General features: G+C 41.1%; 1 protein-coding gene and 1 long non-coding RNA gene across 3 annotated transcripts in view; both read right to left on the bottom strand.

Annotated features, from left to right (window-relative positions):
• Positions 1–22976, bottom strand: part of LOC127461109 (uncharacterized) — a 493673-nt gene that overhangs the window by 270406 nt on the left and 200291 nt on the right. The gene's annotated exons all lie outside the window — the stretch shown is intronic.
• MINDY4 (MINDY lysine 48 deubiquitinase 4) overlaps positions 1–22976 on the bottom strand; it is a 70527-nt gene that overhangs the window by 2300 nt on the left and 45251 nt on the right. For both annotated transcript variants that reach the window (XM_051768352.1, XM_051768351.1), the window contains 4 exons: positions 21765–21828; positions 19278–19439; positions 9122–9302; positions 3954–4026 (listed from right to left, as the gene is read on the bottom strand). In XM_051768352.1, the coding sequence (XP_051624312.1) occupies positions 3954–4026; positions 9122–9302; positions 19278–19439; positions 21765–21828 (480 nt within the window). The remainder of the gene's footprint in view (positions 1–3953; positions 4027–9121; positions 9303–19277; positions 19440–21764; positions 21829–22976) is intronic.

Below are 22976 nucleotides of genomic sequence, written 5' to 3'. Positions count from 1 at the left end.
GGACGATGCTCTCCAGTCACACTGCACTGAGTCAACTGCCTGCACAGTCAGAGCCCCTCATGGCACAAATCCACCCTTGTCTGGGGCAGTTCTCATTTGCAAGGTCATGGCCCACATTTTCTGGGAATGAAACTCTCACATTCCCAGTGTTGAGCGTTTATATCTGTTTTGAAAACCTTTCTAGGGAGCGTGTTCACAGCAGTGAGACACTGGGGAGGGGGTGGAGGCCACGGTGAGTTGCCAGAGTGCCACATTCCTCCTGTCACCGAGGAAAGGATGTGTCAGCAAGGGTATGGCAGCTCAGGCCTTTTGCTGAGCAAGTCAATTAAGTGTAAAACAAAACCAAAAGCTGAATCCATGCAGCATTCAGAGCAATGTCTCAAAGGAAGTGACCATCTGAGGGCTGTTGTGAAATTTTTCCTTCTGTGTTTTTCACTTTGCTGAGAAAATAAAAATTAAAAAAAGAAAAAAATGCAGAAAGACTGTTTCCCATCCCAGGACTTAGCAGGAATACACAGCAGAGATGTCTCACATCTTAAGCTAAGAGCAGAATATGTTCTAGCTGAGGATATTCGACCTGGCACTTGCCAGTGGTGAGAGCTCTTCAGGGTATCACCCCCAAAATGACCCAATGCAAGTAGAAAATACAATTGTCACCTTCTGCCCCCATTGGATTTTTCAGGTCATAACACAAATCATCCCTAATCTTTGTGTACAATCTTTCCAAAGTGCAACCTTCTACCTCACCAGAGTGATTAAAGCTTTGAGAGGGATCCACAGAGACCCCAGAGAGGCCAAAAGAGTGAAACCTGCTCTGAGACTACACTGTACTCTGGAAATACTCATAATGTGACACTATTTTTGCTGTTGTTAAAGATGTTGTTAATCACTCTTTAGTGAGGAACTGGCCTTTTTTAAAGCAGGCTTTCCATAAAGAGTTTAAACAGAAAATTATATTTTGGATCAGGGCTGAAGGCAACTTACAGAACAAGCCTTATCTCCTGGGTTTATTTTCAAACCATTTTTTAGACTGATTTCCCCTGTTGAATGTGCACAAGAAGAGGTGTCAAACAGTGGAGATCTCACTCACAGGTGCTAAACAAGTCTTTTATTCACAGACAGAAACAAAACTGCCCAGACAATGCAGGGGAATCACTTCCCCAAACTATCCTGCCACGAAGTAAGGCATTTTCTAGCTGCTGATTCAATTATAATTTATCAGATTAGCAAAACTAAAACTACATTAGACCCATGTGGTTCAATTACAACCTCACCCAGGGGTCATGGAGTTAACGGGAACTGAGGAGGAACCGGTTCAGGCCCTGAACAATGCTCAGTCTGGAATAACATTCAGTGAGTATCTCCTGGACTAATAATTTGGTATTGTTTCAGAGCACATCAGTAATTCAGGGTGAAATGCCCACGTTCTCCTCTTCTCCATTAAATTCCCAGTGGTTGTCTCACTGCAAAGCCAAACAGATGCACTGAGGCATCACACAGCCCCACCAGCACAGACTGATGGTAGAGGGTTAACAAAATATACCTCTGAATTCAGATTGCAATATCAGATCCCAGTTTTATTCCCCTCAGGCAGAGCTAACAGATGTTATTTCCTCCTGTGCAGAGGGATGCCGAGGATCAGGGCTGTGATATAAGAGAGTTCTTCAGGGAAGAGCAGGATAAAATGTCTGCACGGCATCTCCAAAACAACCCAGGGATGCACATTCCAGACATCCTTTGCTCAGAATCTGACTGCTCCCACAGATGTCTGGGGCTGAGAGCCACAGTAAAAGCACTTCTGCTTGCCCTGAACCTTTTTTTGGGAGCCTGCATGTTATAGTGATACCTGTTGGTGACTGGTCACTCCAGCCACCTGCTTTAAACTCAAACCTCACTCTTCTGACATTTTATAGACTGGAAACATGAGCCTCCTCCTCCTCCTGCAGAAGCAAAACAACCTTTCTCTCCTGATAATAATAATAATAATAATAAAACTCTAAATAATAAAACAGAAACAGTCTATATTACATATGCACTTTCCCCTTTGGGAGAGGACAAGAGAACAAATAGCAGACAGATGTTGGGCAGAGAACCCAGTGTGTTACTGGACAGTGCTGCTCACCTATTGAGGTAAACAATGGGAATGTCATGGATTAAAACAGAACTGAGGCATGTGAATGAAAGGAAAAAAACCCCAAACAACAATAAAACCAATTAATAACAGTTAATCTTCTCAGTTCTGATTGTGCAGACTGTGACATTCTCCACTCTGCCTGAGAAATTATCCTACATTTTTTGACAATTGATAAGGACCTTCATCATGAATATTTCATCAAAATTAGTAACAGCTCTTTGCTGGCTTTACTAAAAATTAGTTTAGGAGTGATTTCCACGGTTTTACGACACAAAACATTCCTTTTTTTTATCTCCCAATTTGTTAAAACATTGGTTAGTTGGGTTTGTTTTTACTTTTCCTTATATGCTGTTTCGTAGTTGGAAGAGAAAGTTCTTAAAGCAAAAGGGAAAAATTTAACATGAAAAACCTTTTGCAGCAAGGCCACACTTAACTAAACAGGCCCAAAGCAAGTGGAGAGCACTGAAAACAAGGAGCCAGAATGATCAGGGTAAATCAGACAGTCCTGAGAATGGTACAAACAAAATAAACTGGCACTGAAATTTGCTGCTAATTTACTTCTCCAGCAGATTAAAGCAGGGAGCTTAAAATAAACAAACACCAGCATTACAAACACTGTATAACTTTGATACAACGCCAGGAATGGAAGATATTCTGAGAGCAACTTTAAGTAGTTGCATGCATTATTCCCCCTGTGGGGGGTTCTGAGGTTACACATTATTTATTCTAGTTTGGAGTCATGCTTATGTGTTACTGGAAGAGAGGAATCAATAAAATCTGTATGTGCAGGGAGCCTGGACTGATGTCACTGCTGTCACCTTTCAGGATGCCTCTTCTGCCTTCTTGTAGCTTTATAATGGCAGCCCTTCATCAACACACTGCTTGGCAGGTCTTGACCTTATTTATTTATTTTTTGATGGGGTTTTTTTACAGAACAAAATATGGCAAAGAGAGGAGGGAAATTGCAAGAGAAATCTGAAGCTTGGCTTGCTGATTTAACAAATGTCACGGTCTTTGACAATGAGGCTTTTACTTCTTGCTCCAGAGACATCCAGACAGTAACTTTCCAAGCCATGCTGGAGCTGATATAAAGCTGATTTTTCTACCCAGTTAGATTTCTCCATTTTCTTTCTTTCGTGTCTCACTAAGCTGAAAATGTTCCCATTAACTTCAGTATGACTTGGATAAGTTGCTTAAAAGCCCATAGTTTAATATCATATAAACCTCAAAATGGCCATGAGAATCCTAACAGGACAGGAACTAGCCTTGTCTTTAGGGAGAGAGTATGAGCTAAGAGCTGTCATGAATGACTGCACAAAACACAGTGTTTTGTGGTCTAGACAAACTCTTTGCTGCCCACAGACAGCTGGAGAAAACTGAGACTGTTGAGCAAAGGGTTTCAGGCCTAGAAAATGATACCCAAGTTCCCTGGTGCAACTACACTTTTCAGAAATAAACTTTCTCCTTTTCTCCTTATACCTCTGCAATAGGGAGCAACCACTTTTGGGAATCTAAATTTACATCCCTTGAAACCCAGCTGTGCTCTCAAACCAAATCTGGCTCAGTCAGTTCTTGGTGACGTCATGAAAGCTCCTCTAGGAATGAAGTGAACACCTCTGCCAGGTCAATGTTAGCTACAATAACACACAATGAAATGTGTCATTATTGTCACAGCCTGGCCTGTTCAGATCCTTTCTGATTTTTAAGCAGTAATTTTTATCAGGTTTACTTGCACCAATATTTTCACTATGCTCCAGCCCTACGTACATTCTTTATATCAGTGACTATTTTCTGCATGAAAACCTGTCATTTCACTTACTTTGTCCTAATACAATGCTCAAGTGGAGGAGTGAGATCATTTTCTTTATCTTCAGTGCACACCTGAGTTGTATCTGCAGAGACAAAACAGACATTTGTCAGTGGCTGGAATCACTTCTATCCATACAGGATCCCACAATGGCTTATAGGAACTCCACACATGGAAGTGATGGATTATCACTCACACTGCACATCTCCCAGCCCACTTTGGACTGAAATATCCTGGAGGGTGAGCACTTCTGTCACGTGAACACCATCTCCTGCCCTCATTCACACAATTTGGATGGATGCCCCATCCCTGGAAGTATCCAAGGCTGGGCTGGATGGGGCTTGATGCAGCCTCATCTAGTGGAAGGTGTCTCTACCCATGGCAGGGGGTTTGGAATGAGATGATCTTTAAGATTCCTTCCAAACCAAACCATTTTATGACTCTGTGACCTAAAAAGAGTGGCCACAGACAGGGCTGGGAATACTCAGAGCAGATACAAAAACTACGGCTCACGGGAAATACATTTTTTTGGGAAATACATTTAAATACATTATTGTGCCCAGTATTAGTTGTTCTGGGCCAGAAGCTTGCCCAGAATTGTGCTGGCTACTGAACAGTCAGGATGATCGTGGGACAGTGTTCAGACTCACTGAACCATAGAAATATTAAGGTTGGAAGAGACCTCTCAGATCCCTGGGTCCAACCATCGAGCCAGCACTGACACACCCACCACTAAACCACGTGCCCTGACCCAGGATAGTTCACTAATACAGAGATGGTTTCAAGGAAAACCACAGATCACAAAATGAGGGCTGTCGTGAGGCTTTTATTTCACAACTCATGTCATAATTACTGAGCAAGTAATTGCTGTTACTCAAATACTAAGAATGGTGGTAGTAAAACACTGGAACAGCAAACCCCAAGTCCAGCCCAAACTGGTTTAAGACTCTTTTACCCTGGAAAAGAAGATTGTCCCCTGACTACTTAGCAAGCGATGCACAGAGAGGAGAAGAGGCTGTGTTGGATTATCAGAGAGCTGCCCCAGGCTGTGAGCATTCCTTTGGGACAGAGAGGAATCCCACTGTTCCAGGGAAAACAGAGAGGTCACTGTCTCAGACAGGGGATCTGTCAACAGTGAAAGTAGTCGCTGAACTTCCCAGGGACAAAACATCCTGCAACCAGCTTGGATGTCAGTCTGCTCAGCTGTTTCCTGTTTTGGAGTAAAACATTTAAACTGCAGCAGGTTATTTTTTTTTTCTCTTTCTTCTTCTCTGCCTGTCATCCAGCCAATGGATTGGTTGCAAGCAATGAGTGATGCCAAGACAGGGTGTAGGATTTGGGTCTGCTTCAGTGAGACTGCTGCAGACAGGATGGGAGGGAATTGTTCTTACATTCCCAGCTGTCAGTCTCAGATAGATCTGGTTTTCTCATGTCACAGAGAGAACCTAGCTCTCCCTTGTGTGTTGATCTGATCAGTATAAATACATGCAGAGAACTCTGAATGACTGTAAGGGCTGGAGTAGGAAATGGACAATATTTAGAAGTGCATAAAGTGCTGGCAGTTTTTTCCGAGATCTTCAGGAACTTTGAGGTACACAGGAATCTCTTAATTTTATAAGAGTTCTCTTTTATCCTAATATTGAAGAGTTTGTAACATAGAATCATAGAATCATTGAGGATGGAACCTTTAAGATCATCAAGTCCAGCTGTCAACCCAGCACCACCACCTTGTTCAACACTAAGCCATGTCCTCAAGTGCCACCACGTTTTTTGAAATCTTCCAGGAATGGTGATTCCACCCCTTCCCTGGGCAGCCTGTTCCGATGCTTGACAACCCTTTCTGTGAAGAAATTTTTTCCCAACATCCAATCTAAACCTCCCCTGGAACAATCTGAGGCCATTTCCTCTTGTCCTATGACTTGTTACCTGGGAGAAGAAACCAACTCCACCTGCTACAACCTCCTGTCAGGGAGTTGTAGAGACTCAAAAGTTCTCCCCTGACCCTCCTTTTCTCCAGGCTGAGCCCCCCCAGCTGCTCCTGGTGCTCCAGACCCTTCCCCAGCTCCATTCCCTTCTCTGGACAGGGTCCATTAGAGGTCTCCAACAGTATTTGGACACCTCTAGGAATTCCTGATACTGATGTTCTGGATGTTCCCATAGTGAGAAGCAACAGCCACTGTCCTGACCATAGCACAGGTAGCAGGACAGGGACATGGCATGGCTGCCTTTCCAAGTCACTGTCCACTGGATGAATGTTGGCATTTTCAGCTTTGAATTCTTCCAACCAAGAGGTCTCAATGGAGATTTTTCACACAAAAGGATAGGAAAGAAAAATATCACTAAAGGTGTATCTTACAGGAACACTTAGAGACGTTAATTAACTAACAAACTGTGTGTTAAAGTGTTTCATACAACTCATTGAGAGCAAGTAATATTGAAGCAACACTCTTCCATCCTGGGGCCATCAACAGCAAGAAGGATGTGAATATAATCTCTTTCATCTCCACATACATTCTAAGCTAAAGGTAGTGAGAAACTGAGCACCACCACAGATTTCATTGCTTGTGCTGCCTTCCATGGGATCTGGAAAGGGGCTGAGGATGGTGTCTGTGACTCTGGAAGAATCTTCTGAGGAATTTAGTTATATTATTCTTAGCAATTATCCAGCTGCTGTTTGAAAACACCTTGAAAAGGATCCTGAGTTGAAGGTATGAACCAAGGAGACATAAGAGAGATTTTTTTAAAACAGATTGTACAAAAATTCCCTATATCTTCACTTGGAGAGAACATATTATAAATGTTAACATAGGTAGGTATCAACTGTATTAGAAAAGAGCAGCAGTATCTCTCTGGGCAGTACAGCACACTCTTTCATATAATATATATAACAAAAGTCCCAGAACCTCCACACTCTCCCCAAACAGCTGACATAAGAAGGTGAGCAAAATGCAGAGAATTCAGATACAGTGGCTTCTTTTCCTTCTCTGCTTATCAGAAATTTCTATCCCAATAGAAAGGATCAAAGAACCTTCATCCCTTTAGGATTGTTGAATTCATTAGCAGGTGTTTTATACTAGCAGGAATTTTATATCTAGTGGAAGGAGTCCCTGCCCATGGCAGGGGGGTTGGAACTAGATGATCTTTAAAATCCTCTCTCACTCAAACCATTCTATGATTTCTTGTCTATATTTTGGCAAATAGTTATGGGGATGAGAAGCAAGACAAATTCTCAACATAAAGTGGCAACTGCTATTACTCCCAAAATTCCATTCTTTCACTCTATCTGTTCTACCTTTCTTGCCCAGTGTAATGTCTTCGAGATTTCCTAAAATGTGACCTTGATTTTAATCTCCCTAATTACAGTCAAGATTCTCATTTTAAGGAATTTACCCTCCTGCTTTGGGAAAAGCAAACAGCTTTGCTGACCAGCACCAGTGAGATGTGGCTGGGGCAGCACCTTGCACCTCATGCTGTATCTCCAGGTAACACTGCTTAACCATCATCTCCTGGTGGCAATTCCACAAGGGAAATACCAGTAATATTCAGCATTTTGATATTTCCATCTGGTTTTGTGTGCATGGCTGAGATGCAGGACCAGTGCTACCTTTTGGATGCAAAGTAATTTCAGTTTTCTCCAGACCTAGCAGAGGATTATTGCACAGCCAGAACTAGGACAGGGCTTCCCTGGAATGATGAAAATATTTGCATTTTACTGTGTTTTGCTGAATGTCACAGATAACAGGGGATTTACTGGGACATATCCCTGGAAGAGGCCACAGCCACAACAAAGAGATTTCTATCTCTCCATGCAGGTTTAGGTTCTGAGGAGAAATACAGAGCTATGCCAGGACAGGTAGAACAGTAAAGAGAAAAATTTATGCATGTTCTGAGCAATTCCTCATCCAGGGATCTTAAAGCACCTGGCAGCTCTGGATTTTGGAAACACTCCTGATTTATTAATGATGGAAAGACAGATAAGGGCTCCTGGTTTGAACCATATGTTACATGGTGCAACACAACAGAAAAAACGTGTTTCTAGTCCTGCCCTGAACTTTCCACGTCATTTTTATCTGGGAGAGACCATGTGGGAACCAGCTGGCAACTGAAGTCCTGTAAAAGTTTAAGCATTTTTTCAGATAATATATAATCTGACCCCTACAATAGAATGACAGGGATTTTAATAAAAATAAGAGGATAAATAACAGGTAGAATGATGATTGAATTCACTCTCAAATCTTGTGAGATGCTGAAGCCCCCAGCACTGTATGAACAGCTTTGCCACACGGACTCCAGTAGAACATAAAACACCCAAATATAACCCATTCTGTCCAAGAACATGGATATTGGTGCAAATAAGGAACAGAGACAACTTATTTTTAAGGAGCAGGCTACAACAGAGTGGCCCCTCAAGACTGAGAAGGAATTTGATTATCAAAGAATCACAGATTAGATTGTATAAATATATCGAGGGAAAGAAAACAGAAGATAAGTAAGATATTATTAGCAAATAAAAATGTAGTGGTCAAGAATGTCTTGATATGGCAGTAAGTAGGTGCTTTCTAAGGATCAGGATACTTATCCAAATGCCTTCCAGTTGGACAAGTGTGTAGTTACTGTAAAAGCAGCTGGATAATTTGGCATGGTTTCCTGAAAGAAGGAGTGTAAAAAGCTGGAAGATCTTTTGCAGGTATGTTTACAGGCAGGCAAGAGATTTTTTTTTTAGCAGATCAAGGATTTCATGCTTCCACACCCTCCCTGCTCATTTTCCTGCTGTTGTGGAGGGTTGAGGAAGAGGAGACTCGCATTTCCTGCCTGTAGAAATGATGTGGGGTGATGTGAAGGAGAATGGGAGTAGTTAAATATGGTTTAAATACTGCCCTGGGAGTATGAATAGGCCAGATCACAACCTGATCCTCGGAAATCAGTGCCACTGAAGGCTTTACTAGTGTGTATAAAGTGGCATATACTCACTTTTAACCCTTTCAGCAGCTGATCCTCAAAATTTCCTTGCGAAACCCAATTTCCAATTAACCACCAATGCTAATTATGGAAATTAGGAAACAGGCACACAGTATTTCATGCCTGGGACAGTCACTGTTTGTATTACTGGGTTCTTCTTTCTGTGGTGATGCTGCTGCCACCCCCAGAGGTGAGATGCAGAGTGACTGAGCTGCACATACCGACTGTCAGCCGGATCTCCTCGTCCTGGTTGGCCAAGCCATCGTAGTAGTAAAGGTCAAATCTCCTTCCCGTTTTCCAGTCACTGAGTAAATCCTTTTCCAAGCAGAAAAGGACACTGAAGTGGCTCTCACTGCATACCAGCCAAATTGGGTACTTGGGGGTCTTCAAGTAGCAACCAACCTAAAAGATATAAAACATTAGAATGTCACGAGGGGCAGGGGGAGAAACAATTCATTGTGGAAAACATGGAATTCATGAGATCACTTATTTATTGCAGTCTACAGACTTTAATGAAGGCTCATTACAGAGTCTTGATGAGGACACCTTCAGTAAATCAGGGGAGATATAAAGCAAATACTTGGCTTTCAGTTATAGGCAGGTAATGACATCCAGCTGTAGTGCCCTGACAGCAAAAAGATCATATCCCACATGATCAGAACCAAAAGGAACCCTGTCCTCTGCAATAGCTGTAAAACCACAGTGAGTTTAGGCCAGGAATGCAACATGAGACCAATGGGAGACTCTGCTCTCATGCAAGAGTAGCTGGAAGCCAGGCAAGAGACTAATAGGATCTCAGATAACATGAGAATCCCTGTGTGGGCAACTCAGCTGAACCCAAAATCCCTTCTTGAATTAAGAGTATAATACATTCCCTTCACTTTACCATCTTCTTTTAGCTTCACAGTCCAGATTTATAAATGATTTTCAGTTTTTAGAAGAAACCAACAACAGAAGCACTTGTTTTGCTTCATTATTCTTAAAAATGAAATACTGTCACCTGAAAAACCAAAATGATTTCTTTAACAAAAGCCTTTACAAAGCTTTTGCCCTCCTTCTGAAAGTTGGAAGTATATTTATAAATATTCTGAATATTCTGTATGAAATTACATGTAAGTGATTTTCATGCTCATTCACAGATGTTTTAAACTCGAATGCTCAAGAGATTTAATCTCTAATCAGTGAGGGAAGGGGATACCAACAGCACTGCAGTAGGCAAGCCAACCCTGAGGACTGCCATCCTGGTGGGAACATTTGCACATTTCCTGGGAGCACAGAGGGCTCAGGAATGTATCTGAAACACCTGGACACCAACACACACAGTCTGGGAAACAAACAGGATGAACTGGAAGCGTTGGTCACCTCCCAGAGCTACGGCATCACTGGTGTTGGGTTTGAAACTCAATATATGCTGATTTAAAATGAGTCATGGAATTTCCTGCATCCTCTGAGGTCAGTGAGTATCTTATAGGATTTTGTTCACCTCACACTAATGTGTTTTGAGACAGATACCATCAATAACTATCATTACAAAGCTGCAGTATCAATTAAGGGTATTAGCTCCATCAGAGTAAATAAGAGAGCAAAATTAATCATTAGATTGCTCAGTGGAGCAAAGAAACTTTATTTCTTCCAGCTAGGATTTTAATATTCAGCTACAACAGGTATTTATTATCAGCTCTATTCCCACCATTGAAATCTGTATTCTAAGGTTCCAAATAATACTGTTTTTTTTCCCCCCACTGAATTATTGGGTTTTGTATCTTTGATAAATTGTTCTGGGAAACTCAAATCTGAAATTAAACATTTTGCTTGCAGTGGAATGCTGCTGGAAACTGGGGGGCTTTTAACAGAAAAATTCTTATACATGTTTTGTAGACACAGATTTGTGGATATTCTACAGTGCAGCCCTCAGTTGTACCTTGGGCACAGGTACAAATGTCATCTAATATGCTGCCAAAAGGCAGAAGTCAACATATATTCTGTTGTAATTAAAACCCCAAACAGCATCCTAAGCGATAAAGAGTGTGTGTTTTTGTCATCATTGATATTTAGAATTTATATCTGTAGAGTTACAGGAGTGCAAATCCAACTGCTTCCCTCATGAGAATTTCTTCTCATGTTAGACAACAAGTCTCCAGCTAATTAAGTAACTGTTCTCTGACTCATTACTTCGCTAAAAATCTATTTAAAACAGCCTTTTATGCAACAGTTTTGCTTTTTATGTGAATTCTTGGCTTAAAAGTAAAGACATTTTTTTCCAAGCTTACAATAATACTGCTAACAGGAGTCATCAAGAAGGGAAATACGCAGATGCAACAAAAGATGGCAAGTTAGAGGGACACGGATGAAAAGATTCAGTCTCACAAAGATGCATATTTTAATATGCAGATAAGCCAAAGCCAAAAAGAACAGCCAGTCTTCTCCTACATATGTCTGCAAAAGTGACTTCCCAGCTCCATCAAACAACATTTGACAAAATAAGATTAGAAAGATACAGAACTTTCAAAGCCACATCCACTGCAGTTCTCACTCCCACCAAGACAGGACAAACTGTGCAGATGATCAAGGGCTGTAGGAACATTCTCCAAACATGTATAGTTTTCAATTCCAATCCTTGCAGAGATCAGTGAGGGCATGAACTTTGAGACAATAAAGAGTCTAAAACTGTAGCTCAAATCCTCCTCTCCCATAAGAAGGGAGGAGTCTTCATTTGGGTTACATCACCTGCATTACCCGAGGGTCAGCTGCTGTCTTTTAACATCAAGCTGCAAAACACGTCTAGATTTTTTCTACAATATTAACATGGAACCTTGTTACTGACAAAGTAAGGACAGTCCTCATTGTGAGGATTTCTTTGGCTGTTTCTTCAACCATCAGTTTTTGAGTGGACTGGAATGACAGAATTGTGGGAGCATTTAGGTTTGAAAAGACCACCAGGATCATTGAGTCCAACCTTCAACGGAACACAACCTTGTCAACTAAACCACAGAACTAAGTCCAGTTGTTTCTTGGACACCTCTGGGGATGGTGACTCCACCACCTCCCTGGGCAGCCCCTTCCAGTTCTTAACTACCCCTTTCAGTGAAGAAATTCCTCCTGATGTCCAACCTGAATCTGTCCTGGCACAGCTTGAGGCCGTTTCCTCTTGGCCTGTCACTGGTTGCCTGGGAGCAGAGGATGACTTCCACTTCACTACAACCTCCTTTCAGGGAGTCCTAGAGAGTGATAAGGTCTCCCCTGAGCCTCCTTTTCTCCAGGCTAAATAATCCCAGCTCCCTCAGCTACTCCTCATCAGACTTACTCTCTAGACCCTTCATACACAGAAGTACACCCTCATTCAACTATATTTATAAATATTCTGAATATTCTGTATGAAATTACATGTAAATTATTTTCATGCTCATTCATAGAAATTTTAAACTCGAATACTCAGGAGATTTAATCTCTAATCAGTGAGGGAAGGGGATACCAACAGCACTGCTAAGGGGTGAGTTCTTCCTCTCTTGCCTGGCAAGGTTGGTTGGTGATCCTGGAATACAACAGGACCCTGAAGCAGGACAGGGAAGAACAAGCAGGAACACCCAGTGTTCTGACTCCTCAGGAAACCCATGAAGCTGAGTCAAGAGTGTGTGTGCCATCCAGCAAGTGCCTGACAGGGAACTGGGCCCTCCTTTCCAGTGTGTTCCCTATGCCTGTAATGCTGGCTCTGGCTTCCAAAGGAAAATCAGGGATGTGTGACTCCCATCTATTCCATGAAACATTATTTGTTAAGGGCTCAATGGCTGTATTCCTATTGCTATTCAAATATTTGTTTTCAGACAGGCTCATTAATCTTCTTCAGGCAAAAAACAAGTAAGGGGGGGAATGAATTAGGTGTCCTTTCATGCTGCATGTTTTCAGTTCCTACAGAGACTTCACTAACCCTAATCCTCTCCTCCCTTAAAATCCCTTAAGAATGCTCATAAATTTCAGGGACACCAATCTGATCTTTGGAAAATGTCAATTTTTCAAAAGCAGGCACCTTCAAAGGGCTCATTTTCAACGCTAAGGGCTGTCTTTTTCCATGTCTGATTTTCGTGTGTACTCTCACAGTGGCGAAATTAAATCTACATACAAAAATATTAAATATACACACAAACATTTATCACTGGAGAGTTATTCCAACATCTCTACCAGAATGAGTGGATGGTACTTCACCATTCAGCTTTTATTTGCTCATTGAACAAGGTTGCCTTTTGCCATGTGAATTCTAAGAGAAACAAACAAGAGAATATGACATCAAAACCAAGGGGGATCACTGGATATGACTGATGTGATGGCATTTTTCGTCAGGAGTTTTATCACTTAATGTAATTTCCCCTCCTTGCTTGTTGGACTTTACTTTTTATTTTCTAATTAAAATTATAGTCATTCTGTTTGTTTTATTCAGAATGTCCATTTGCCTGAATACAACTGTTATAGATGCTTATTTTCCAAACTAATCATAGACTGTAGTGATTCCACTGGGTGCTTGTCAAACTGAATAATTGTTGGTTGTACTAAATCCAATGGGATAGACAGACAAAAGGATAATTACACAAAGCTTTCAGAGTTACAAGGAACTCCCTATTGTTTGTTCTGCCAGTGTTTTTCCCCCACAATTGCAATGACCTTTACTGAATTAATATTAAACAATGTTCCAGTGGTGTTAAGACTGAAGTGTCAGTGGTGTAAAACCAGATATCTTTGCAACAGCCCTTGAGTGAGCAGGAACCCTCAGGTCACCTACTCCACCAGCACCACTGAAACACCAGGTCAGCTACATTCCTGTTATGTTTGCAGATAGTTAAGGGACACTGTGAGGGTAAAATTACTGCCATTGATAGGTACTTGATTTCAATCAGATTAAGAAAAATAACATTAATGCTCACAATATCTGACATTCAGAGTATGTACAATGAAATGGCTATGCCAGGTCAGACAGAAATTGAAGAGTTTTTAGCCATAGAGTTAAAAAGTAGTAACCAACACTACCTAGGAGCCCTAGATAAATTCTCTGCAGCTTTGGAACCTTTTTGTTGTAGAAAAGGGAATGTTTCTGATAATGAAATGGGGGGGGAAAGGGTAACATTAATAAAGAAGAATAGAGATGTGTGTTCAATCCTAGGACTCCCAAACCAAAGACTCCTGGAAAGCACTGGCTTATGACTAAATTTCCCTTATGCTGCCACAGTATAAAAGACAGCAGATGTGGCAAGGAAAATAGATGTTAGGGTGCCAAAGAGCCTCCAGATCTTGTCTTTACCCTTTTCCCACTCTGCTGCTCTTCTGGTATGTCCCAACAAGTGAATAAATCGTGAGGAAGATTCAGACCCTCACTCAAACTTCAGCACTTTGCCATTTCCTCACTGCACACGAAGGAGTTTCTAGTTCACTGTGCCAGGTCACATCACTGCAATGACAAGGATGGGTCAGGATTCACTCCACTTAACTCTTCTGCATCTATTTCTAGGCCCTCTAACTTAGGTTGGCCCTTAGGCTTTGGCTGTCTGTAAAACTTAGCAAGGAAGAGATGGGTATTGTCAGAAATTCTGACATTTCCCCTGTTCATCCATGATAAAGGGAGTTGGCTGGATTCTGACCTGAAACATTCTCAGCCTATAAAGGACCTGAAGTGAGATGGCACAAATCCACATGCAAATGCAGGTATTTATAATCTAGAGAGACACGTGGAAAATATTTGACTTATCGTTTTCTGTTTTGTCTGTTTGCAAAGCACGAAGAGCTCTTCTAAACATGTGGGCTTTGTTATTCTTATTGTCTCAAAGAAAAACTCCCCGATTCTATTTCATTTGGAAGGATGTTGAGAAGAAAGTGATGCCAATACCCCAGCCACAGGGACTGGCCTCTGGGAAAATAACTGTCCATAACTTGGGAGGACAATAGGACTTCATTAAAGAACATTTCAGTTCCAGGCTAGAAAGGGAGATGTAAAAACAGGGAATGAAGAACACTCTTTTTCAAAGGCTAATGCTTTGCCAGCCTTGTTTCAGTTAAATTTGAATGTATCACATGATTTTGCCCCCAGTGTCACAAATGCCTCAGATAAATAGCAGCATCCCTTCCTGAAAGCACCTACAGGGCACAATATCCACCCCTATTCACGAAAAAAAAATGGAAAATTAAAACCGACCGTCAAGTTTCCATTTTGCACTTGCATATTTTTGTTGCTGGTTTCTCAAACGAGGTGGTTAAACCCCTCTTTCTAAACCTCCCCCTCCACAACCCCTGGCTTGAATCCAGTCCATCTGATGGATAAAGGTGATTGTTCAGGAGACATATTTCCCAGGGGAGAAGGTTATAGGAAGGATGTTCCACAGGGCAAATAAAGCAGTGAGGTGGCAGAAGACAGAGCATGTGTGCTGAATTTAATAATTCAAGTAGGTCCTGTCACAGCACAGAGTGTGCTGGTTTCATCAAAAGGACCAAAGATAATGTTTCCCATCTGCGGAATTTTAATGAATAAATTCTGTTTATTTCTGTTTCTCTTTGAAAAGAAAGAGGGGAAAATGAGCATAACTTCTTTGTCACTGTCCTCTCTTCGTTTTCAATAAAGCAAAAACTAAAAAGCAACAGTCTCCCAAAATGCTGACAGCTCAGGGAGTGCCTGGGACACTGTCAGGAATCAGAGCAGGGAGAGTTTGGGAGTTCAGGTGGCAGGAGGTTTAACTACTACAGCAGGACAGGTTAAAGCAGGAGAGAATCAGGGAAAACAAAGAATCAGAGTGAAGGTTCAAAAGAGACAATTAGCCTTGAGTATTTCCATTACTTCACATATATCAGCACTTAACTAAAGTGGTTTCAAAACACTTTTCAGAAGGATGAACAAATCCATCAGCCAATACCATATTGCCTTTAGAATGAGGGATTCAGACCTGTGCTCATCCCACTTCAGCCATGAGCTTACTGGGGGACTTACTGGGATAAGTATTTTGACTTTTATTCATCTGTTAACCCCCTCTGCAAAATGGTAATGACACTTGGCACTCTTGGAAAGCACAGATCTTTCAATAGGAAATGACACATAATGATATATATTATTGATATTATTATCATTATTAATATTAATCAGCACAGTGGTATTTATTGATGGGTTATTAACGTTATTGAAGTTAGTATGTTATTAATAATAATGATGATAATAGTGGTGTATTTCAAATTTATCACCTGTGAATGCAGATTATTCTTCCCTTTGTCACAGTAAGTCTCTTAAATGACCTGCCATAAAGATGAGGAGCATCTGTTTCCATCCATTTCTACTTTTAACATCAGGAGAGATTTTGAAAAAAAGAACTTCATCATTCCAAGTCTTTCCACTTGCAATTTTAACGTGGCATTTAGGCCAAAGGCTCTGACCCAAATGCAGGGACTTTCTCACCCAGGACTGCTATAATTGGCCCTGCCCACTCCTGTTCCTCATCCCCTTCTCTGAGGTCTTGTCCCTGCTGAGAAACCACTCAGCTTCCCTGAGACTTCACTGAACTGCTGTGTCCTGCAGCTCAGCAAAAAGGGGAAACCTCCACCAATTTTCTGCAGACTGACCAGTTTTTGAAAATGTTTCTGTTGCTTTAAGAGCTCTAAATAAATCCCAGAAAACCTAAAATCTCAATTTATGCTTCTAAGTCAAATGTGTGAGATCACGTGGAATTAATATTGCTTAAATATGGGCTTAGCACAAAGAAAAAAAAAATCCAAAAATGTGTAACTTGGCTACTGAAAAGTAATAGAATTGGGCTTTTAGCTTTTTTGCATTAAAATAGGGAATCTCACCAAGGAACTAAATGTTTGCACATGAAATGGATGGAATGGATCCATCTGTCATTGGGAAACAATTTGCAACAAGTAATTACATTGCAAAAAGCTCTTTTGAGTGTGGTGATATTTCAGGGCTGAGAGTGATGATCAGACATTAACAGTTCCAGACAAATTACACAGAGCACACATTTTTCTAATCAGCAGAGATAACACATTCGGCATGATCCACTGGAAGAGATTAATGGATTGGGAACACAGTGGGATTCTCCAGGAGAAAAAGGAAGGGATCATTTTGTTTTCATTTGCTACTGTTGAAGTTTGACAGGAGGACTAATTCAGTTCACATGCCCTCATGGTATTTTCAACTCCCCATGCCAAGGGAATTGTGGATTATATACAAATACTCCACGTATTAGACAAGGGAGATAAAATGGTATAGAAATCTTTCTCCACGTGGATTTTCAGCAACCAGCCTGGAATATCTTGAATATCTCTTCCTAAATGTGTTGGCAAGTTGGAACAAGTCTAGAGCAGAGCAGAGTAAAAACAAGCTTTGGACAGGATGTACTGATGAAAAAGGGAGGAACTGTTACATCAGCTGCAAATGTCCAGCGGATGGGGAGGAATTGTTTAGGGGGCAGATTGGATTAGAAGTAAAATTATAATCAGAGGAAACCAAGTGAATGAAGAGTCAGATTTAATATTAGTGTATCCAAACACGAGCTGTGTAGTAGATATTAAAATCTCCAAATTCACAAGTACCTACAAATCTGTGTTTGTACTTATATTTTAAAGTAGAGAGGTATGAGAAGAAAGGTAAGATCACAGTTAGATGCCCGAAAATCAGCTAAAAAATGGCCATCTGAACAAAGAGACAGGAACTTCAGGGACACAGATTTTGAAAAGAAACCCTGCTATATGACAGGACATAAAAATATCCGGAATTATCCCCTGGGAGATTGGCTGGATGTGACCTAAAGGGAGTTTTCCAACTCCGATGTCTATGATTCACCATACAGCACGCTCAGGATTTTCTTGCTACTGGAAACAAAAAATAAAACCAACCAAAAATGACAGTCCTTTTCCATGACTGGTGTCAGTTCCCAGCCTCACAGCCACACTGTAATTGGATGCTGAATCCACTTACTGAGAGGAAGAAAAGAGTCAGTCTGAAAATTCTATTCTCAGTTCCACTCCTGCAAACTACCAGTGACATTTATTTTTCCTAAATTGCTCTAAATATTGTAACAGAAAGCAGAATCTGGCCCTCCATGCTGAAGCCACAGTGGAGACACCCCGATTTGAGGCCAAAGTCCACCAGAATGTGACTTTTGTTCTAGTCCTGAGCAGACACTGCATCTGAACTGAAATGCAGAGAACTCCCAGATGTTCTTAATAAGAACCAAGAGAATTTGCAGCAGCTGCCCAGCTAGTGTAGACTCTAAAAAAAAAGGAAACTATGTCTACTGGAGTTTCTGTAACTGATTAAGAGCCACTGGCATGGAAAAACAGATCCTTGCTCATGATTCCAGCTCCCAGGCAAGAGCACAGTAGTAGAAACAGAACCCCTCTACCATATAATTTGCAGAATAAGTGGAAAATGGTGTCTGATTCCCTGGGTAACTTACTTTATTTTTAGAGGGCAGGTGGGAAAGAAATAGCTCTTACCTGCACTGACCTCACTTACCATTTTGCTACTCCCAAGTCATTTTCCTCCCAGTAGAGTGGAAAAAATGCTACAGTGATGCAGAACCATTTTTTGAGGTTTTAAATGTTACATTGTTTATAGAAAAGAAAAAGAAGCGTGAACTAGACACAGATGCTTACTTATTTTTAGCCCACTCTGTTCTGAATTCATCTGATTCGGATACACTGATATAATTTCTTGACTGAATTCAAGCCTTTTATAATATTATGAATAATGTAAATGATTGTGTTAATTAAAAAAAAACCAAAAATTATTATTTGTAAGTAGTAGGAAAATGTAGCTGGGAAAAGGTTAAAACCAGGCTTTCTTTTCAGTCATACATTTATACTGTATCAGTACAAACAATTTCTTTGGCAATCGCTTTCAAATTTTTATAGAGGTGCTGACTGCAAATCCAGATGGGACTGCTACAAGTATCCTATCTGGCATCCAACACAGGTAAGAGAATTTCAAATAATATTCTTGAATCAAACACAAGACTGTCTGTTTAAGATAGAATATGTCTTTAGGAAAGATGTCCATCTCCCCAGCACTGTACATGGAAAACCAGTGAAATCCTTACTGAAGTTTGCCCAGAGGTAAACTAATGGCTGTCACTTCTTTGAAATTTTTAATCTATCTTTTAATTCTCATGATGAATACAATTAAAATACTACTTTCCAAAGCATGTTAAAGGGAACAATCCCACTGCACTAACACCTATTTTAACTTCTATAATTTTTTTTTTACTGCTCACACACCCCCACCACCCCTCCAGCACAGAGCAGAGCAACTGAACCAAGCCCATCATTGCCTTGCTGCTTTACTCACCCCAGGTATAATTTTAAATGTAATTGTTTTCTTTTTTGCTTAAAGCCAGGGAAAAGAAATACCTGACAGACATCATAGTGCTCGAAGAGAGACAGCAAACCGATGTCACTGCGGCTGGTGATGCCTTTCAAGATCGTGATATTCCCATTGCCAGAGTCCAGCTCTATCACGTTGTTGAAAACATTGGACACAGCTTTGCCAGTCAAAAGCAGGTTCACCAGTTCCTGTTCGTGACATGTTTAAAACCAAACCAAACCAAAACAAAAAGCAAACAGTACTTAAACATCAGCACAAGATTCATTCAGGATTGAGAAAAGTTACGCGTGTACCAGAGCCTTAATTTATATCATGGCCTTTAATTTTAGGGTTAGGATTAGGATTGCTTATGAAAAATTCTCCAGATACTTTGGGCAAAGTCTACTCCTAAAGCAAAATGAGGAAATCTTAGTGGAGTTTCCAATATTCATCTTTCCAGAGGCAAACTGCTCATAACCAATTTATTCTTACATCCAACTCTCAACCTTCTCATATTAGGGTTGTTTTGTTTGAATTAAAATATTGTGGTGTCCCTTTTTCTCTACAATGGAACTACAGCATGAATGAGATATATCCAAAGCCTGTCCAGTACTATCTGATATTTCTGTATGTGCTCAGTGATGTATTTTGAACAAGATTTGTTACATTATTTTTCTTCCTTGCTGATTATTTCTGGATGAACTCAAGCCTCATTCAGTAAGACATTCACCTATATGGACCCATATCACTAATATTCTCATCTTTACCATAGGGGATTGTAGATTATTTCCTCTCCAACTGAAGTAGGGGTTTGTCAGAGGATAAATACATGTGACAGGGTGGGGGATGTGCACGTGCACATGTAAATGTCCATAAAGTTCAAGGAACAGAGACATGGGACACATTTCTTAGTGTAACATCCCACAAGGGCCAGCTGGGATGTAACCAGAGCTAAGAGCACACTGTGCAGCAGCAAGGAACCACCTGTGAATAAATACCATATGGCAAGAAACAGGAGGGGAAACAACAAGAATAAAGCTTCCAGAAGAAACAGTCCGAATTACCCTGCCCAAAGACATGAACAACTCTGTTGTAGCCAGTTTGGAACTGGTTTCAAAACTGCTGCACACAATTACAGTTCTGTGTTTCTCCTGAAGGACTCCCCAGAGTTTATGGGTTCTTACTGATGTTTTTAGCAGTTCTAATCCACCAGTGATGTTCCATCACCTTCTTGAGGAATCACTGCGTAACCACAGTAAAAAAGTCTTCTAAGCAACAGTACAGGAGGACATGAAGCCTGCCTTTGGCAATCAAAGTGGCAGTAGAATCATAGAATCAAAAAGTTTGGAAGAGACCTCTAAGATCATCAAGTCCAGCTTGTCAAGCCAGCACCACCATGGTCAGCACTAAACCACCTCCCAAGTGCCACATCCATAAGTTTTTTGAACACTTCCAGGGATGGTGACTCCACCACTTCCCTGGGCAGCTGTGCACCATATTCACACCACACCATTGCCCAGCTCCCAGCTTTGGGGGAATCTCTGTCACAGAATTCTGTGATTTACATGTCCAAGGCAAAGTGTTTCCAACTGGGTGGGTGCCTCTGAAGGACTCGAGTCAGTGGGAGACGTTTGTTACAGGACATGAGCTGGAATTAAGCTACGTACAGTTTATGTCCTACATGTCAGCCAGCAATTCAGGTTGGTGATTTTCAAGCACCATGTGGCTTTTAGACACATCTATAACAAGTCAGGGACTCCAGCTTGAATTATCAGTTATCTTCCATCAGCAGCAGCTCAGTTAGTACAGCAGTGACCACTTACAGAGGAGTTGTAGGATCAGACAAGACCCTCTCTGAAAGGACAGGGAGGAAACACAGTGGTATCTCAGCACTAAAATCAACTAAGGAGTTCAAAAGAGGCAGATGAAAGGAGTATAAGGACATGCACATACAGGTACAGACACACACCGACCAGAAAACCAGGCTGGAAATCATAAGCTCTGAAAGCAAAGACAAAAATTTGCCAAAACAAAAGGTAAAAGAATAAAGGATGAAGGTACTGGACATTATGGAGATGAAGTAAAAAAACTAAGGAAATTTGTGGAGACCTTGGAGTAGCCTTCCAGTACCTAAAGGGGCTCTAAGAGAGCTGGAGAGGGACTTTTCACAAGAGCATGGAGTGACAGGACAAGGGGGAATGGCCTTAAGCTGAAGGACTGTAGGTTCAAATGATATTAGGAAGAAGTTCTTTACTGTGAGAGTGGGGAGGCCCTGGCACAGGTTGCCCAGAGAAGCTGTGGCTACCCCATCCCTGGAAGTGTTCAGGGCCAGGTTGGACGGGGCTTGGAGCAACCTGGTCTCGTGGAAGGTGTCCCTGCCCACGGCAGCGGGGGGTTGGAACGAGATGATCCTTAAGGTCCCTTCCAAACCAAACCATTCTGTAATTCTATGATTCTACAACTTAAAGTAAGGAATGCCATCTCTTCCCAGAGGTCAGCTCCTGGGACATGCCAGGATGCCACCCCGAGCCCACCTGAGTGCAGTAGCCGTGGCTGCCGATGAGGCGGTTCGTGAGCACATCGAAGTCGTTGCGCACCCTGGAAAGGAGGGGGAGACGTAATTAAATCAGGAGTGGAGAACACTGTTAAACTGAAATACAATTGTTTCTTTTCATTAGACTTAACATCTCTAAATCCTAGGAAAAAGCTAAACCAAACTGCTTCCCAATCATAAATACAGCTCTGCGTTTTTGAATCCTTTCAAGGTGATTTTTCGCAGGGAAAAAGAAAAAAAGTGAGTATATCAACAAAACCCGAGGTGAGCAAAAGTTGATAGAGTTAGATTTGGAAGAAATAGCTGTAGAGGAGAAAAGAAGTCATTGTCACCACTAGTTAGAACATCAGAAATTAGAATTACTGCACTACTTGCCTGACAGAATCACAGAGTGGTTGAGGTTGGAAGGGACCTCTGGAGGTCACCTTGTCCACCCCATCTCTGACCACCCAGAGCCAGTTGCCCAGGACCATATCTAGATGGTTCCTGGATATCTCAAAGGAGGTGGACTCCACAACATACACCTGGGGAAGGGAACGGAAAAAGAGAAGAGAAGAGAAGAAGAGAAGAGAAGAGAAGAGAAGAGAAGAGAAGAGAAGAGAAGAGAAGAGAAGAGAAGAGAAGAGAAGAGAAGAGAAGAGAAGAGAAGAGAAGAGAAGAGAAGAGAAGAGAAGAGAAGAGAAGAGAAGAGAAGAGAAGAGAAGAGAAGAGAAGAGAAGAGAAGAGAAGAGAAGAGAAGAGAAGAGAAGAGAAGAGAAGAGAAGAGAAGAGAAGAGAAGAGAAGAGAAGAGAAGAGAAGAGAAGAGAAGAGAAGAGAAAAGAAAAGAAAAGAAAAGAAAAGAAAAGAAAAGAAAAGAAAAGAAAAGAAAAGAAAAGAAAAGAAAAGAAAAGAAAAGAAAAGAAAAGAAAAGAAAAGAAAAGAAAAGAAAAGAAAAGAAAAGAAAAGAAAAGAAAAGAAAAGAAAAGAAAAGAAAAGAAAAGGAAAGAAAAGGAAAAAAAGAAAGGAGGACTCTATGCGTAAACATTTATAATGGTGCTGTGTGGTCCCTTCTGTTTTGTGAAATCAAAGAGAAGTTCCATGAAATTGCATTATTGATAATTATGGAGTGATGTCTCCTCAAAGTTCCCTCTCTCATAACTCTTGGAATTATTGAATTAGTGATTGGTTGATGGCCTGAAAAATAACGGTCGT

This window comes from Manacus candei, unplaced genomic scaffold, assembly GCF_025592945.1.
Source record: "Manacus candei isolate 608988 ecotype Guabito, Panama unplaced genomic scaffold, ASM2559294v1 h1tg000094l, whole genome shotgun sequence".
Classification (NCBI taxonomy): Eukaryota; Metazoa; Chordata; class Aves; order Passeriformes; family Pipridae; genus Manacus; species Manacus candei.
The sequence above is the reverse complement of the archived record's forward strand: the minus strand, read 5'-3'. Positions and strand labels throughout refer to the sequence as shown.